This window comes from Melanaphis sacchari, unplaced genomic scaffold (assembly GCF_002803265.2).
Source record: "Melanaphis sacchari strain LSU unplaced genomic scaffold, SCAv2.0 Contig22_pilon_pilon, whole genome shotgun sequence".
NCBI lineage: Eukaryota > Metazoa > Arthropoda > Insecta > Hemiptera > Aphididae > Melanaphis > Melanaphis sacchari.
This window is the reverse complement of record NW_020271107.1, coordinates 1,118,463-1,139,821: the sequence shown is the minus strand read 5'-3', so window position 1 is coordinate 1,139,821 and position 21,359 is coordinate 1,118,463. Positions and strand designations below refer to the sequence as shown.

The 21,359-nt window shown below is 25.5% G+C and overlaps 1 protein-coding gene across 2 annotated transcripts; it reads left to right on the top strand.

Annotated features, from left to right (window-relative positions):
• Window positions 1-5,591: 5,591 nt before the first annotated feature.
• LOC112594432 (beta-glucuronidase) lies at window positions 5,592-19,214 on the top strand. Of its 2 annotated transcripts, none has more exons than XM_025339209.1 (13): window positions 5,592-5,698; window positions 8,384-8,605; window positions 11,071-11,253; window positions 11,722-11,888; window positions 12,481-12,626; window positions 13,752-13,969; window positions 14,663-14,806; window positions 14,896-15,068; window positions 15,658-15,801; window positions 16,700-16,784; window positions 17,370-17,546; window positions 17,985-18,123; window positions 18,665-19,214. In XM_025339209.1, exons 2-13 carry the CDS (start codon window positions 8,414-8,416, stop codon window positions 18,847-18,849), a joined length of 1,953 nt encoding a protein of 650 aa, XP_025194994.1. In that variant the 5' UTR covers window positions 5,592-5,698; window positions 8,384-8,413; the 3' UTR covers window positions 18,850-19,214. The 2 variants fall into 2 exon arrangements, with proteins under 2 accessions (XP_025194994.1, XP_025194993.1); XM_025339208.1 differs by lacking the exon at window positions 16,700-16,784 and adding an exon at window positions 17,143-17,227 and having other exon boundaries at window positions 18,665-19,213.
• The last annotated feature ends 2,145 nt before the right edge of the window (window positions 19,215-21,359 follow it).

Genomic DNA, 21,359 nt, shown 5'->3' with positions numbered 1-21,359 from the left:
TTATTTTTTTTTTACCTATAAAAAATGATTTGAACTGAGTGGATATTATTGAAAAAACAAAATTATAAAGCTGCAAATTGTTTATCCAAAATAATGTATAAAATCAATATTAATACAAATTGCGATGATTTCATATTGTATATTAAATAATAATTTATGCAGTTATGACAAATCAAATTTCAAGTCCCTATACAAATAATAATGTTTTTTATATACAAAAAATAACTAAAATCATTAATATTCGATAATAAATCGTAAATATCCTATTTTGTAAAAATTTCTATAAAAATAAATTGTGTATTTATATTTTTGATAATTTTAAGATGTAAATAAAATTTATTAGAAACTTTTATTACTTTTTTAAGCTTTAGTTTTTAGCATTTAAAATTTTATGAATTTTTAAATAAAAAATAAGTTATATATTTTCTTTACGGTGATTCATTTTTGAATATGAGTACAAAAACACACAAAACATATAAAATAAATTACATCATTGTAGAACTATAATACATTAATTATTGCTCCATTCAGAATTTTAAAACGGAAACTATATGCTTTGGTATAGTCGTAAACATTAAGAATTATGTTTTATAATATGCTTCATCAGAACGGGACATCAACTGAATGAATGTATTACTTATTCATTATTATTCATAATCATAAAAATTATTTTCTCTTAAAACTCGAACAATTTCATTCCAACAATTTTTTAACTTGGAATATAAAAATAAAAATTGAAATTGAATTGTCAAACAAAAAATAAAAGAGAGGAGTCCATAATATATATATTTTTTAAGGGTCAAAAACGAGTGCTGATAGATTATAATGTTTAATTGTTTTTTAAGATAAAATTGTACAGATGGAATTTATAATCTCCAATAATTTATTAAACGATGTACGACTACATTACATTTAGTAACTGCTATCAATACAGAAATAAATTATAGCGAACATTGAACCATGTAGCATGTGCATCATACGTACTGCACATTGTTAGACGTCTATTTTACTACGTAAATTAATTAATATTATTATGTATAATATACAATGCGACCACGTATGAGTTGGTGTAATAAAACGTACATTTTGTGTGCAGAACTACAACAATTTAAGGTTTTTAAATATTTGATACGATACTCAGCATTAATATAGTCAAGTAGTCAACAAAATGTGTTGATTACTTAAAAAAATCATTAATAATTATATTATTGTGTACGTCATATGCGTGCGGCATGAGTACCCGGTAAAATTAAATAATCCAACATAATATTCAATTTCCGTTTGCGACTGCAAACAGTCAGACAAGATACACCGGAAATGTCCAATTCCAGTAAGCATAGGACACAGATCAGCCGTAAAGTTTAATTGATAAATACGTCGAGAAGTGTGTCAATTATGCAACTATAAGTTATAAATCATAAACAAAATCTACCTAGATAATAAATATACATACGTGTGTAGGTATAATAATGGAAAAATAAAAAAAAATAATGTTTTTTTTACAATATTTAGCTAGAGTAGTTGAGTAGGTATATCAATGTAAAATTTCACTCTCTTTTTACGCTGCACTGTGTCTGTGACTATCTATATTAATGTTATGGATGTAGACCGCCTAAAACCCTAAGGGGAAGAAGTTCACCGACGACTAGAAGTCTAATGATTAAAAATAACCGTTGGGTGCCCACTCTGATCATCAACGATTTCTTTAAACGGCTCATAATTTTTAATCAATACTCTCGTGTTCGTAAAACCGTTTCTAATAATAATTCTGCTCTATAATTATTTTCAAGTGTGTTATTTTTTTTCCACTTGTTAATTATTGAGCTGATAATTTATAGGATGTATAATAATAAGCTATATCATATATGTTTTTTGTGTAAAACGTTTTCATAGAAAATGACCTATATTTTATTGATGCTTTGACAATTTATGATAATACATTTATTCACATAACACAGAAATGATAGAAAATTACATATTTTTAAACGCCTAAATAATTTTTTGATTACACATTTATTATAGTAGTTAAAAATTATAGAATATTTACGTTTAAGACAACTTTTATAGTAAGTAATATAATTAGGTTATAATTGATAAATTATCTGACCTTGAAGCTTGTGTACATGTAAATGCATTTTTAAACGTTTAATTTTTCAATTACCTTTTATTTCAAAATATTCTTATACTTATTGTTAAAAACTGCCAAAAAGAGAATAGTTTTGTATGAAATTTCATTAGACGATATTGTTCATCATTTCATTTTTTGCTAACATACCCAAAACATACGAATTAAAATGAGCAATTAGAAATTATTTTCTGTGATCGAAATAAACGTTGTATTTTGTTTTTTTAATTTTATTTAAGTTATGCAATCTATAATTATGATAAATATATGAGAGGGAAAAAATATGCATACAAAACATAGGCGCTTGAAAAGAGTAGCTACTAGCCTACCTAGAAGTTATATTCAGACGCAAAAATAATAACGTTCTAAGAATTTTAAATTCTTGAAATATCACAATAAATATTAAGCAGGTATTATAATTTATTTACATGGATATTATTTCAAATACCTATTATGAATGAAAATTTTATAAAATGGTAATACATAGTAGAAAAAATAATTTCCTTGTAAATTATTTTATAATTTTTTTTTAAAGTTTGAAAATCTATTTTGTATATTTTTGTATTACATTAAATGGTCGTTTATAATTTATTCACTGCTCATTTAACTGTAAGTTAAATAAATCCTAAATAGTTTATGGTTAAACGGTAATTTGATTAGCACATGTGCTATGCATTTTTAGTGAAACTATGCATACTAAGTAGGTAGTCAGCATGTGCCTAATATAAAATAAAGACACTCAGAAATAAAAGAAAGTTTTATTATAATTTTATTACGACAGACTTCTTTCTATTATAAGTTTATTTTATCAGAAAAAGTACACGATATATTAAAATAGACTACAAATAGTCCTGTTGGTCCTTTTAAGGACATTGTTGTTTGAAGGATCGACACAAAGGGGGAAAGTTTCTAAACTTGATGGTGGGTCAGTATCACCATTGCGCGGTGTATTGTTGTTACAACGGTTGTTTGTCAATAGACCTATATACAATATTTAATATATCCAACCATGGTTTGTAATGTACAGGAAAAAGTAGTAGAAAAAATGTCAATGTGACGACCAATTGACCTCTTTGATTATCTTGCTTTGTGTTTCTTTATTTTAATGTAGAAATTAACATCATTTGGTTTACGAACTCAATATTTATGACATATTAATCGCTTATTAAATAATCATGGAAAATAGGACGTCTGATATGTTGTTAAAAAGTTACATTAAATTTTATACCTACCTATATTAACCAGCAAAGTAACAATATATTCAATAAAAATAGAAGTTTTTTAACGTTTATTTGAAATTTAAAGGTAAATAAAAAGATTATACGTATACAGGTTTATTAACAATAAATAATAAACATATTATTTTGTTGTAAGTAGTTAGACATGAATGGTATTATGGTTGGAAAAGGAATTACCCAAAAGTAATATTTTGAACGTGATAGTTTATATAAATAAATAAATTTATTCTATTTGTTTATTTTATTATTATTATTATTATTATTTAATTATGTTACAGTAAGTTTCTACACAAATTTTTTTTCGGTTTACTTGTGGAATATGCTGGGATGTTTCCTATAGAGTCAAGGGCTAAACCTGTTTAAAAGGTAGGATTGAAAAATTTTTTAGAAAAATGTTACTAATTCCGAGACTGTTAGAATTTTTAGGCTCTAGCAGAGAGAATGATTTGAGATGTAAAATAACATTTTTGTAATTATACCTATAGGTAATAATATTTATTAAAAAGTTTGTATTTTGCAGCATCCCATAGTTAGATTCCATTAAATCAAATTGGTTTTAGCAACGGCTTGTATAGTAGCAATTTGTTTTCAAGTCCAGTTTGGAATGTTGACCTAAGAGTGAGTAAATAGACTGACTTCTTAAGTTTAACAGAAGTCTTGTTTGTTTAATATGTTTTGGTCAGGTAAGTCATTTTTTTAATATTTAACCTTAATATCGGACAATAGTAGTCGTTGGTATACCTCGTAATTTGTATAATTAAAAAAAAAACTGGAGGAACAAAAAATCAAAACAATAGTTAAATTTATTGTTAATCCGTTTTAACATTTACATTAAAGGAGTAGATAAATAAATTATATTAGAAGTACATGTTACGCTTATAGTTCACATATTTTAAGTTTCTCAAATTTATTTCAATATAATACAAAATTAGACGTAAGTAATATTTCATTGAAGAAAGTTTTATATTTTAAAATAAATTTAATATACCTATACAAATAAGATAAACATATAGTTTTTTAACAAACTATAGGCAATTTATTTATCGTAGTGATAGTGGCAGAGCTTGTTTGTTTGTATTTTATCTAGGTTTTGTATTCTTTTATCAAATTTAATTTATTCATTTAGATATAAAATAAATTTATTGGTTTGAATGGAGATATTAAAGTTATTTTTTAATCTGTTCAAAACATCCATTTTATTATATTGCTTATAAAAGAAATGTATTATAAACTGGATTATACAATAACACAATGTATTTATAATATCTAACATAATTATTATGTGTATATTTATTGTGTTTATAATATTGTTGATACCTTTTTATAATTTATATTTTAACATTTAATAGTCATAAGTATATTGATAAAAAGTATTTTAAATTACATTAATTAATTTATTTCTAAAAATTACTCATCCAATTATTTTTGGTCAGAACGTAATATTATATATATTTAGACTAATTTCAGACTAGGAGTTAATAGTTATTTTCTGTATAGAAATTACAAGTATATAATTTTAAATTATTTTTGATGTTCATCAATTATTTAAATTGTCTAAACCTAAAATATTATCGTATTATTGAACATTTAATTTAGTTTTAGTACGTTACACTCATATACTTACATATTATTAAGCGTATTTTTTATGTTAACGATATGCACATTACTTAATTTTATAGAATCAATTTAGAAGCTAAAATTGAACATTTGAAACGTTAAATATTTATGTATTTATATATATATATTTATATTTATTATTAATAATCTAGTAGTATATCATTATTTTTTATTTGGTACTATAATAAGGTATTGAAATAATTATTTCGTCCAAAAAACATATACGCGTGTTGCGTATAATAACTATATTTTTAAGTCCGTTAAAAATAATAATCAATAAATATTTTAAGTATATTATTATAATTTATAACTATCAAGTTAAGCATATGAATTATTGATATGATTTTGAAAAACGATACAATCGCGTTATGTTTACGATAAAATTTTATTGACGCGTGCGCACGTTGCACGTCTAACCGATGCAACCCACTTTCATGATAAGTCCTACCGGCTAAAACCGACGGTTTGTTGGTTACTACAGACAGTGTGTTGAAGACATTCGTATTCTAAACACAAATCTTATTAAAGATTTTGAATAATTCATAATTATATTATTGTTATTATTATTTACTTTTGTTTAAAGACCAAATAGTGTTAACTATATTTGTAATATATGAACGGTTTTTTCTTTATATTTTATATTATAAATTATTTAAAACAATTTTTGATTTAAAATCGAATAAATGTTGTCGAAAAATACTATTCAGTCATCTTAAAGGTAATAATAAAAATATTTTATATATGATTTTTAAGTATTGTTTATCATGACTTATGATTTATGTCCTAACGTTCGATAATGTCATACCTAATTAAAAATAGATAAACTATAAATTATCGAATAATTTTATGAAATTTATATCTATATTATAAACTATTATTATATTATTGAAAATTAAAATAAATTAAAGAAAAAAAAATGTTAAACAGTGAAAACTAACAATAAAATATTATGCATTTTTAATTAATTTAGGGATATTACAGAATAGAGATTATTATTATAAAAATATTTAAACTTAAATTCTCGTTTTGTATTTTATAATTTATGTCATAATAGGCGTCTATATCACGGTATTTATATTAAAATTAAAATATTGTTAAGTTTGATAATGGTATATTAAGGATTCGATAATTCAATATAAAATAGTTTATAGTCATAAACATATTAAACACATTCTTGTTTAGAACAATCAGGAAAAAAATTCAGTTTATATAAATACTTTTCAACTAAAAAAAAGTAATACCTATTTAATTTTTAAACCATATTTTTATTATCTTATAAATTAAATTAAAACTATAATCATATCATTTATGAAGAATGTTCAACATAATATTATTTAATTTACATTTAGGAAATGAAGCAATTAACGTTTACACTGAATAAAAAGTTATGTTTTGTTTTTTTTCTAGATTAAAATATATAGAGATATAAATAAATACGATAATTGTTTACATTAACTGTTATTCAATGACATAACAACCTACATTTATTTTAATAAAATGTCGTTAACAAAGATACCTCGTTAAGCTTTTAGAATTAAACTACTCCGAGGTAAACATATAACGATAAGCCTAATACCTGCAATATTTACGTTCAAATGTGTAGGTACACACAAAAAACTTATCTTAGCTTTACTGTTTAGGTCATATGTTAAATACATCAATTTTTTTTATTATAATAATATTAAAATGTGCTTTAACCATTTATGTATATTGTATATATATATATATATATATATTATTATGTTGTTATTAGTTTTAAATAAACAACGATTTGATAATGTTCTTGGATTAATAAAAGAAAAAAAAATTTGACTGTTGAATGTAGAACATTAATTCAAATTAAATCGTTTTGTTTTTACTGATCATAAGTAAAAATGTGAATAACTTTATTTTTGTATTTGAGCATGTGTTAAATTTGCAGTATATCTCATGGCATAGTCGTTTGTTTATTGAATCACCTGACCAGTATTGTGGTTCCGCTTAAACATATAGTATCTTTGCAATTATCCAATTATTATAATCATTGATTACATATAGTAGGTACTTAATTTTATATACTTATTCATTATTATACAATATATTTTTGTCAGTGTCTTACCATACTAATTAGTAATTACACAGGTATATGTTAAAGGAAATTATTTTAATAGCGATGATATTGGTATAGGCACCTAATCTATTTTCATTATTTTAATGTGCTCGAACCATTATTAATTAACGAATGCTATATTATAATAAACACTATACAATCTTTTATATACAATACAAATAATTTTATTCAATGATTTTACAATAGTAGAAGTGAAAGTGGAATCAAATTTGATTAAACATAATATGATGTATAGATAACTAAATGTATGATTAAATTAAATTGTACACTTATTAAACATTCAAACGATTAGTCTTTTATTGATATATTTTTTTTTTATCTCATATTATTTACTGGGTATATCAATAATAATTACTTTTGTTTTGTTCCTATTTATTTCGTTTCAATAAAAGTTGAGCAAGAAGTAGATTCTGTATGAGGTTTGCTTTGAGGTTTTGAAATAAATCAAATATCACGAATCCAGTTGAAATCATATACCTCAGTATTCAGAGCACATACGATCGTTTTAAACGAAAACTAAAAAAAATTGATTATTGTGTATAGTTTTAGAAAGTTCGCGCTGCGGCGATAATCATGTGAAATTCATAGACTATATACATACAATATTTATCATAAATCACGTATACAAAGCATAGGACACTGGATTTCTTTGTAAGTCAGTCGGCATCAGGTCGAATTATCTCTTAGTAGACAGCCGATACGGACGGGAAGGGGAAAATCATATTAGGTATGAGATGAACATATATCGACATAATTTTTTAATTGTCCCACAATACGTTTTGATACTATATAATTATTATGGTCGTGTTTGCCGTACGCGTTTCCTTCAAGAAGACGTAACTTTTTTTCTTCTTTTCTTTCTCTGTTAATATATAGTAGGTACTTACACACACACAAATATACAATATCGTATGTATATAAAATCTATGTACAAAAAGATGTATATATGTATATATATATTTGTTACACTCTTTAAAACCAGTTTCGATATGATATAAATTACGGCGGGATGATTATTATAAAAACGCGAAAGAACTATTAGATATTAACACGAAAACCAGTTTGTCAATTTTGGTCATAATTTTATTTGTATAATATATAATGTGTAACTACTACCTATACGTTTTTGTCATTCATTATTCATTGTTTTAATATTAACTAGATATAATTATATTTTTTTTTGAAAAAAAAATGCACAAGAACGATATTTTGTTGTCTATATACTTTACACTTCCAATCGCGTATTCTTCCCTGTCACCTAGATATATCATAAGTACTGTCTTATTTGTACAGAAATCACACTATTATTAAGCAGCAGTCATTATGTGGTGTACTAGTCTGTTGGTTTGCGTTTTGACTTTGGTGACATGCGCCAGTTCTGCAGGTATTTTGTACCCGCGAGAGTCCGAATCTCGGGAAGTCAAATCGTTGGATGGCATGTGGAACTTCAGGCTATCTCTTCCCGATCCTCTCGTCGGTTTCAAAGAACGCTGGTACATGAAAGATCTAAGCAAGGTACGTTTCTAGTTTTAGTATAACATGCAGTTTAAAGTTAGTATAAATGATAATATAGGTATACTTAAAAGTAGTATAAAAAATTTGATGATATTTTTATATGAAATAAAAAAGTTAAATTTTAAGTATACTTTCTTATAAGAAAATATTATTTCAACTGTTATTCTTATGGTATTTACAATTTAGTTTTCATAAATTATGTTAAAAATGAGATGAGTATAATTTCATGTTTAGTATTATTATTTATAAACAGGGAACGGACTTTATTGTAATAAAAAAATCAAAATATGAAAAAAAAAATTAAAAATATGTATATCAAAAAAATGTATTAGTAGGTATTAAAAATTACAAAAAAAATAAATATTTTATAAATAAAAGTATTACAAACGATGTAGGTATATAAAACTATTATTCCGGAACAAAGCAATGAGAAACAACATATTGTTGAAGGTTTGAAAATGAAAAATTGCGACGGTTTGGTCGGAGAATACTCTTGTATTGACTAAAAGACCGTTCTATGTCAACAGATGTGATAGGGGCGTAATTCATGTTCACTATATTAGAAGGAGTGAATTCAATGTCCAGAGATAATATTTGGTGGTCGTCAAAAATTACTAATCTTGTTAATTTAGACGAAACAGATAATGTTTAAAGTCGTCAAAAATTAAAAATCACTAAAATAAGTACTAAAATATGTACTTATTTACCAAATATGTAAAAATATGTATTTATACCAAAATATGTAAAAATATGTAAAGTAAATTTGGGTTTATTTTAATTAGAATGATCTAAATCGTATACATTTTTGATCAGAGTTAAAATATCTCATTTCAATAAAAATATGTATTTACAATAAAATCCGTTCCATATTTATAAGCAATAAAATAAAATCTATTTTGTAGCAATGTAAATCATAGATTTTATTCTTTTAGATACTCGCGATACATGTAAACCTATGTTTATTTAAAGTAAAAACATTTAAAATACCATATAATGGAAATAAGTAAATATCATTATTGTTCGGGCATTCAGCACTATTATAGTTAATAACACTGTAATACCTATGCCATGCCTGCAGTATATTTAATTACTGTAGCATGCTGCGCCTTATATGTCTGTCACACGGAATAACGTTAAAAATAGGTTTATATTTATAATATTATAATGAATTGATATATTGCGTACTGTATAAATTGTATTGCTTTGCACGAGACACATCCATGTCGTAAATTTTTTTTTTACAGTTTCACGAGAAGTTATTCACATTGTATAACAAACAAATGCTTTGGTCACAATATGAATGTCCTCCTCTCAAACGAAAAAAACGATTTCATTAAACGGATGTGATATTGCAACATAAACATATAATACAATATATAATGTGCCGTACTGAAGTAGAAACAGTACAGTTTGATGTGTTGTTCACAAATCGTATTAGTAAATTGATATTTAATTTATTAATAAGTTACAATAATCAACACACGTATCTAAATAATGTGTACAAATACTTATTTATAATTATCTCCTTCGTTTGATTAATACAAATATTAGTTTTATAATTTTTCATAAAATTTGAAAAACTTTAATCAGTATTGTTTTGCATACATTACACATATCTTATACGCTTTTATGACTATTTTATCATGAGATTAAATAAATTAAAATATTAATGCCTATCATTTACTTGTAAGAACGATAATATTTTTGATAGGTACCTTGTATATTTATCACAATAATGAATGCATTTATAGTTATATGATAGTTGATATACGATATATCTATATAACATCTACCAACAACTTATTTCATAATTTTGTTGAAATGTATACGTGCAGTATGCTTTTATAATATGTTCCGTCATAATTGCCTTTATACAGTTGTATTATTGGTTATCGATTTAAATATTTAAATTTCATTAAACGATTAAAAAATAAATAAACCTGTTTAAACAATGTACAATATAGATAGACACTTCTGATTTTTCAACAATATTATGTTTTAATAAATCGTGTGACGAAAGAATGAGAGAGAATAGCCATTATACCTAAATTATATTATACTAAATTTCTACCACGGAAATATAGTATTTCGACACGTACAAGTAGCATAATTGCATATACATAACGCCTTTTAGCGCAATTCGAATTTTGTGATTATATTATTCAGTTGTTACGCCACTCCTTGCTATTTCCAGATGATCTGAACATGAGCCAACAATTGTAGAATGTCAAACAGGTGCAGTTAACATTTGTATATCATTATCGTGAATATTATTTGTATAATTAATTTTGTTCGAAATATCTTGGAAGATTTGTGAAATAGTATTACATATTAGGTACTTTATTACGATCTGCGATATTCATAAGAAATTTACAATTTTATTTTGATATTTTTGGCCGTGTAAAATATATGGTTTTATATTCTATAATTTATAAATTATGTTTCATAGTGGTATTTTTATTTAGACTGGTCCAGTGATCCAAATGCCAGTGCCTAGTAGTTACAACGACGTGATGGTTGACAAAAAAATCAGAGACCATGTTGGTTTGGTTTGGTATGATAAATCGTTTTACGTGCCCGAGTCATGGAGGCAGCAGGGTTATAGAGTTTGTTTGAGATTCGGCAGTGTTAATTACGCAGCTCAAGTAGTAAGTGAAACATTACTGAATGTATGATATAACCAACTAAACCAACTCAATAATGCACATATTCTACAATATTATGAAATCTTATACCTACTCAGATTTATTTCCTTTTAAGAAATTAGTTTTTATTTTATATTTTCAGAGTTCGCTTATGAAAACTATATAATAATAATTTTTTTTAAATTATATATTTCATTCTAGACTTTGTACTAACATAATATTATATTTTCTTATTGTTATCAATACACTTAAATTGTCTACCATAAAATTGATTATTTTATAAGTACTATTATTATTATGAAAAAATTTCTTATATTTTCATAGTATTATTTTATTAATAATAATAGGCTTGTGTCCAACTCTTATATCTATTATATATTATGCAGATAAATGTTTATATAATATATTACATAAATTACTTTTACTCATTGCCTGAGGTGTTATAATATTTTATGTTTTTTAAATTTAAAGTGGGTGAATACGCATTTAGTACTCAATCACGAAATCGGACATTTGCCTTTTCAAAGAGACATAACAGCTAATCTAAAGTTTGGCCGGCTGAATAGAATAACTGTAGCCGTAGATAACGTTTTATTAGCAACGACTGTGCCACAAGGATCTTTACAAAACATTAGCACGTGAGTATACGATTTTTGCAAAACATTGCAGATATAAAAGATCACGTAATAATGTTGCTTATAAACATGTTTTGCGCCATAGCTGAAAAACACGATATTTAAACAATAAATTTGTAATATTATTATTATACTGTTTAGGTATATAATATAAGATCGTATTTCAAAATATTATTATGTGCATACCGACGTGCCGTGAACCTTGTTCTAATTCCCGAAAAGATGTGCTTTGAACATATTTTGATGCAAGAATACCTATTTCACTTACACCCGGTCACACACGACAATAAAATATAATATTAAAATATTCATTCGATAATAAAATATTAATATATAATGCAATGGCTTAAACAACTTGGTTGATATTGTAATTTTATTCTGTGCCTAGATTATATCCGTTTACCTATTTTAGAAAACAAACAAGAATTTTATATTATAATTTATAATGTTACGATGTTATAAACAAAACGACAAGACGTGCTCATTGCTCGTTGCAAAATATATAAACACAGTCGCATAATATAATCTTATAATGTATTATAATATTTTGAAATGCGTATCATAACAATAATAGTCGTGACTTTATATTTTACAGAAATACTGGACCTAAGACTATACAAACGTATACGTTTGACTTCTTCAATTATGCCGGTATACACAGGTCTGTATTTCTGTACACAACATCTATTGTGTACATCGACGATGTCGACGTGACGACCAATTACACTGAGGATGGAGTAGGTAAGTTGTTTTCTTTTTATATTTATAAAATATATGATATAAGAGTAAATAGTTTTCTCATTTAATTTTAAATTCGTAAGTAATAATAAAAAATAATAAACTTATTTAAGGTACACTCCTGTATTCGGTAACGTACCAAAGATAAGTTATAACGATTAACGATAAACTACGGTAACAATGAATTTTAAAAGTTATGGACGGACGGTTGATACTTAGGCAGTGAAATTAAAAATAATAATAACCACGATTTAAGAACCGGTAATATTGAATTGAGTATCATAAAATACTTTTAGGTTGTCAGAACTGAGTTCAATAAATATTTTTTAGACTTTAAGTTAAGTATCTTCAGTCTTTAAACGTTATCCTAGAGTCACCAAATGGAGGTTGGCTGAATAGTCTCCCAAAAAATGTGTGTGTTTATTTACACTGTGTATAACTTGTTAAAAAAAAATCACAGCTTTTCTTTTACATGGTTACAATTTTTTTTTTTTTACACATGATGATTGTATTATTTAAAATTTTCTAAGACTAAATTATTAAAATATAATTTCAAAAAACACTTACACGAGTTACATTTTTTGAAATAGAAACTTACATCAATTAATATTGTGAAAGTTATTATTTTTTTTATTTTCAATCGACATACACTACTTTATTATATCACATTTTTTGAACGACTATGAACTAGCGAGTGGTTGACGAATTTACCTTACGCGTTATGTTTTGCACTCTGCGAGATTCACGGATTCTAATATTATTAAAATAGTATATTTGACACATTTAAAACTCATAAGAATAACTTAGATACAACTAAATGTTATCTATAAATAAACATTAAGACATTTTATAATATTAAATTCGAGTTGTCAACAGATAAATCAGTTATAATAACATACGAAATTTTTGGATTAATCAGGTATCGTATTTTTATATCGTTATGACTTCTTATTATACTTCAAGTACTTGTATAAAATGTAAAAAAAAATAATTGTTACTATAAAATAATATGAACTTTTTCAATAATATGGACTATGTGTGCGATATATTTTAATGAAAAAATATTTTAGAAATTCTTAGATTATGATGATAAATAGTAATGCAATGAATACGTCGTTTTTCTTTTAGGCATAATTAATTATAATATACAATACGGTGGATCACTGAGTAGTGGAGAAACGTTGAATTGCTCAATAACAGTACTGAATAACGAAAATATGCGGGAAAAATTTGTTGTGATCACCAACGACGAAGAAGGTCTGTCGGGTATTATAAAAATCGAAAATGCGAAACTGTGGTGGCCGTATTTGATGCACGAAGAACCGGGATACATGTACACGTTGGAGGTATTTACATTAATTACTATTTAGATACAAGTTATTTACCAAGCATGCTTACCTATTTTTTTCTTCGATATTACAGTTGTTTAAAATATGATTTTGGAATTTTTACATTTTTTTAAGATTATATTAACATATTCTTTGCCTTTTTACAACATAAAAAAGTGTCCTAACAACCTTTGTTTTTCTAATAAAAATTTCCTTTTTCTATTTCAAATTATTTAGCGGGTAATTATTCTGAAAATTTTTATGTATCAAATTTTGTTAATCAAAATTAAGATTTTAAAATCTGCTAAATAGTTACTTTACAGTAGAAAATATGCCTTCTCATTTAAAAAAAATAGAAGTAGTTCAATACTTAGTAGTTATTTAAAAACATTTCAATAATTTGAAAATATTAATAGTTAATTAATGCTTTAGATATTATTAAAAACTCCAAAAATCAGATTTTGAATGAGTGTATTATTGTATAAATTAAGACGTGGACATAATTGGTGAATAACAAATAATATTATTCGTGATATATTTTGTCATAAAAATTATGGGTTAATCTTGTATTAAAGTGTGCAGACATTTTAATAGATTAGATCTATTATATCTATAGTAGGTATGTAGTTTTTTGTATATTCTCGTTGTTTTAATGGTCTCGAACTCGCTAGCCAGACAAATGACATATTTTGTTTGAACCGAATATTATAGATCCGGCTTTCGACCACTTGGAATGTGGATGATGTATACCGATTACCGGTTGGGATCAGGACGATCAAATGGACGAATACGGCGTTCCTTATCAATAACAAACCGGCGTACTTGAGAGGGTTTGGACGACACGAAGATTCAGATGTAATATATTATAGTTGTCACTCGTCACGTTTTCGTGTAGACACGGACCGGCGAAACTAATGTAGACGGTCGTGTTGAATTTTATATAGATACGAGGGAAAGGAATGGATTACGCGCTGGTGACCAGAGACTACGACCTCATAAAGTGGATCGGAGCGAATTCTTATCGGACGTCCCACTACCCGTACGCGGAAGAAATTATGGACTTTGCCGACAAACACGGCATAATGATCGTAGACGAATGTCCTAGTGTTGACACCGAGTGAGAAAATTAATTATTACGAGCTATTGTGCGTCACGTATAGCGTGTCTATATATATATCTAAAATAAATTTATTTCAGTATACTCCTGTATAATAATTGTCCGGTATTTATCGAGTATAAAACATTTTTCGTTAATACAAGAGATATTTTTTTTTCAACGAAACATAAATTAGTTGTTTGCAAAAATGTACAACAAAGAGTTGAAGAGTCGAAGAATTATTTATTTATTTATTTATTTATTTTTTTGTTGAAAAAATGGATTTGAGTATAATGAGTTAATGACGCGAATACGCCTGTTCTGCATATACAAATTTACTCACACAATTCAATTAATAACTATTATAAAATTAGCTTATTAGCTGTTTTTATTTCTAACCACAATACTCAAAATATTCATCATCATAGTTATTTTTCATTTTTTTTTCGAATTTGAATAGCATTTAATTTATATTGGATGGATTGACAACAAAAATAATAATGTATTATATCTTATTAAGTTTTCAATAATGAATTGTCTTCTAAATTAAATTAACTAATAACTAATTATGTATATAAATGTATAATTATTATATGATTTATATTTTCAGAAATTTTTCTGATAAATTGTTGAAAAAACACATTACGAGCTTAGCGGAGCTCATCAAGAGGGACAAAAATAGGCCTAGTGTGATCATGTGGTCTATTGCAAATGAGCCACGATCGGATCAGAAAGATGCCGATTCATATTTTAAGTGAGCATTGTCTGTTCGTAAGACAGTATAAACTACACACCATACACAAATAACACAGTGACGATGTACCCTGTATCCGTAAACTTTTCACACTATTGGATTGCATAAATTGCATCAATGTAAATCAATAAAATACAAGTCCATTCACGTTTAATAAACACACTTTTTAATTCTTTGAATGATGGCATATGTTTTAAAGTTGATTATTCAAAGCACAATATTTTTTTGAATATTTTTATGTACAAAAATCGGATTTCAAATGAATAGTTATGATTAGTTATAAGCTTATTAGTATTTTAAGTATAGACGAGTGGAGTGGGTAGCACAAGTCTATCGAAACGTTAAATACTTATATGAGCTGACAGTTATGTCCAATTAATTACTAATTCAAAGTTTGAGTTTTGTTCACAAAAATTCTCAGGAAAATAAATATTTAGCTTCAGTACACGAAATTAAAAATGTATACGTACTGTCAATGAAAAAATGAAAAAAAAAAGATAATGATATAAGATTTTGTTTTGTGTTGACTTTAAATTATGTTAAAAATCATTAATACTTATCGAGACAATAAGCATTTACTGTTAAAATAATCATTTAGTTAATAAACTAAAAACATTTTAATATTATACTTCATATAGTATTTTCATTGAATCATATTTATAATGCATTTCCAATAGGTACCGATTGTTTTAAATATAATATTATTTATTTATTCATTTATATTTGAATATATATTATGATAGTTCTTGGATAATCTCACGTTGTATTCACGCATATATAATTACAACAATTATTATTATGTGTTGGAATAATAACAATTTTTAAATGAAAACTGATCGATATTATATCTGTTTACTTTTCATGGAAAATGTTTTTATTTTAATTTTGTTATCAATAGGTACGTAGTGGAGTTTGTCAAATCTAAGGACATAACACGCCCTGTTACTGCCGCTCTGAACAAATGGTACAGCATTGACAGGGCGGTAAGTAATTATAATTATTAACTATCATTATTACGACAAATTTATTTATGTGGAATTATGTTTAATATTATTGCAAGGATAATATATTTTGTACTTTTGCTTTAATTTCATCTTAGCTTCTTTTTAATATTAATATTATATGTTCGTGATAACACAATGTTTTAATGGTAGTAGTTTTTAAAATACTCACAATCGAGACAAATATTTGTAGTATCACAATATACTTCCTACCCGTAATACATTTTTAATACTGTGGATAATGTAGGGTACATTTAACTATAATACTTATTATGGCTGTGAACTTTCATTTTGTCAACTGTTTGTATAAGTTCTTGAGTTTTTATACCTTTGTTTATAGATCTGTAGCTATTTTCGTCAAAACTTTAGACAGTTCGCGACCTATAACAGCAGCTATTGCGACACAATTCAGTAATGACCAACTGGTGAGTGGAAACACAATGGCCAAACATTCTTCGTGCTATCTATTCTTTCATGCTTAAAAAATAAAATAAATTAAAATGCCTTAATTTCGATATATGGGTGTTATCGTTTTGATTTCTAGTGTCTAACAGCAGTTATTTACAGGGTCAACACTTAGACATCATCGGTTTCAATAGGTACAACGGTTGGTATTCGTTACCTGGTCATACGGAGATCATCAAGAGCCGGATAGAAGATGAAGCAGCCAAATGGCACGCAAAACATAACAAGCCGGTTTTCATGACAGAATACGGTGCTGATTCGTATGCCGGTTTGCATATGGTAAGTCAAAAGTCGTGAGAAATATAATATTGTAATGTAGTCAGGAAAACATATTATTGGGTATGAGCTAGGGGTTTGAACACTTGTATACAATAGGCTTTATATTAATAAAAAAAAGACACGTTTTAGTTTATGTATCTAGTGATTTTATTAATATATTTAAAATAGTACTTTACTGTATGATGCTTATTAATAATTATATACATGTTTGAGTTCACTCGTAATGATTGTGAATATCAAATTGTAACTGATGCGAGTCGTTTTAGTATTAAATAATAATTTAAATAGAGTCGAAAAATGTGATGTTTAAATGATTAGTATATATTATTAATGTATAATATTGATATAATAGGATATAACAAATGTTATAATATATTTAATCAAGTAAAACACTTTTGCACAATTAATTTATGTCGTCAATTTTATTTGTTTTTATAGGGTCCTTCGTTCGTTTGGTCAGAAGAATATCAGGTAGAACTCATGTCCGAACATTTCAAAGCGTTTGACACACTCCGAAGTAAAAACTTCTTTATTGGTGAAATGATATGGAATTTCGCGGACTTTAAAACCGAACAATGTAAGTTGACTTTAATGTTTACACTAGAAAGTTGGTAAATTATTGCGAAACATTATTGTTTTAGTAATAAATGTTTAGAGTTTATAGTAATGATCTGATTTTTTTCTGAAAAACGATTAAAGTATAAGAACTTTAAATAAAAACATTCATAATAATCCAAATTGATAAACTTTAATATTTGAATTTAAAAGAAATTATTATATACACGCAGACCAGTGAGTACATGCATAAAGAAATTTCTGTTCTAAACATTTTTATTATGGTAGTGAATAGATACACTTATTTTATTACGAGTATATTTTATATGTTAAAATGTTGTACTAATTGTGTAGGTTTATTTAATCATTTTAAATACAATTCAATCAAATGATACTGATACTGAATGTTTAGTTTTAACCATATTTGTTTTATAGATGTATTATTGATAAAACAAAACATAACAATGCATAATAATTATTTAGTTCAATAATATTATAGTATAAATAACTATATATTAATTTGTAATATATGAATAAGTATTGCAAGCTAGCGCTTTTTTCAGCTGTTACCAGGGTTGGAGGTAACAAGAAAGGAATTTTTACACGACAAAGAGAACCTAAATCGTCAGCATATCATCTGAGAAAAAGGTATTGGTCATTGGCCAATCGCTTGGACGGAGCAGAATTTCCTTGTGACATTCAACCTTATGTGATAACTAGCAACAATCAAAATAATATCGAACTTTAATATCATTTTTGAATAGCGGTAATTGTTAACTGTGTTTTCAACAGTCTTCCTAAATAAATATTTATAGTAATTAAATAAGCTTTAAAATTTCTATTTGTGTATTTATTGATAATATTATAATTTTATAATATAAATGAAAATAGTTGTTTGTATTGGATATACCAAGGATATTATGCTTACAGAAATGTTATCTTGATTTATTTAAACGAGAAAAGTTGGATTGCATTTTAATGATTTGTAGTGAAGTTACAATATTATTTAAAATGTAATACCATACTTAGTCAATGACCTGCCTAATGTCTATATAAAATTTGCTGTTTTACGTGTTTTAATTACATAAATTATCGTCAAAGGTAATTTTTTTTTTAAATGACTATAATAGCATAAGATAATTAATTAAATATTAAAAAAAAAATTGGATTTAGTATGCATTAAGTACCTATTATAAATTATCTATATTAGACTTAATGTACACATATTGTATTCATTATATTGTGTAATAGAAAAAACCAAGAATTTATTTTATGACTAATATTTTTAATTCAGAATAGTTAAACACATTATATTATACATTAATAATTAATATGTTTTTGTTATACAAATATTTATGATGTTTTGTTTACGAATTTAAAAGTTAAACTTTTAATTTCATACTTATATGTATACCTATATTTGTTAAGTTTTAATTATTCTAACACCTATTTAAAAACAAACTTCACTTGCTGTCATACATGTAAATTGTATTTATACTAATAAATGTGTGTAAAGATTTTTTTTCCAATATTAATTTGATAATTACTTCAACTTAAAATACGTATAATTGATTGCATGTGGTAAAAATATTTATTGTCTCTGTTCACAACAATACCTATTACTTTGAAAGTATGATTTCACATTAAATTATTTGGTGTTTTTTCATTTATGAGAATCTTACGACTGCCGTGAAACCTGTGATGTTGGAAATATTGATTGAAAAAATAAATTAATGAGAAATAAGTATTGACATACTTTATGCGAGTGTAATTTTAAACGTGACAAATGACAATAATGTATGTGCATATTATAAATATTATTCATATAACGTGTCTTGTCTTATATTCGTACTTATTTCTTTATACAGGTAAAAGATAATTACAATTTACGTATACTCATGGTAACCAGCTTAGGTCGTGTACTAAGACGCAAATACGTAATATGCAATAATGCAATACGGTTTGATCGCTTTTATAGAACTTGTATTATATTGAAGTTTAAACTAGAATAAGGGTGGCGGCTAATGCAGGTGAAGTGATTGCAGCACCTCTTTGCATTTTTCCATCACTATATTACTATATATTACTATATATAAATAACATAACGCTTAATGTAGTCAGAATTTTCACGTTTGTGAGGAGCGATGAATGTATTAATTTTACAATGACTTTTATTGTGTGTGTGTGTGTTTTCATCAATGATGACAACGTCTTTAGGTGTAGTATTGTATTAAACATATTTAAATTTTATATTTTTATATTTTTCCTGGTAGATAAGTTGTTTTTTATTTTATATTTTTAACTACTTAGTACTTTTTAAAATAAACCCAAATAAAATTAAGGAAAAACGATCAATTTTAAGTAAAAATTGGTTTTGTTTTATTGTTACAATTTAAAAACAAATGACTGTAAAGAATTGAAGTTTTAAACAAATTAATTTTGTATTTGCATTTTTTAAAAAAATTCATGATTTTAAAAATATTATATTATCATTGGTGTTATTATTAATTAAATTAAATTCATGAATTTTTGTTGTAGAAACCTGAAAACTTCAAAAATACATTACTAGGTATGTTGCAAATATTAAGAGCCCTTGTTGGGGCTAAATTTATCAATTTATAAATTATGAAAGCGAAGTGCATATACCTCGTAGATATACACTTTGGATTTACACTATTTACAGTAAGTTAGCATCAAATTTTATACTAAATAAAAATTGAATTAATTCGAAAAATAGTTATAGATTCCAACAGAAAATCAACTCGTTAGGTAATTTACATAATATATTATGTGACTATAAATAATTACTAATAACATAATATACACGTTATAATGTAATAATTATAATTTATATTATATTGTTAATGTACAATGTTCATCGCGTTAGTCGTTAAATGCTAACATTAGAAAATTATACAGTATATACTGTATACGTACTATGTAGGTATACTGTACAGTGTATCGTACATTGATATTCTCTACTGATTATATTTTATTTTTAATGAATACCTACCTACAAATATTTTAAATATTTTCAATGTTCTTAAATAAATGATGAAGAAGGTGGGGTGGAACCGCTTAACTGATATTTAGTATTAATTTATATTTATTTTTTTGACTTATTAGTTATTATCATTGTAGACAGCTTGTATAATGCTTGATATAATTTTTTTATTAATCATACGCTAGTGTATAGCAGACGTTTTTGTTGCACACAGTAGATGGCTTCAAATTAACAGTAATCAAATAAAAAGTATA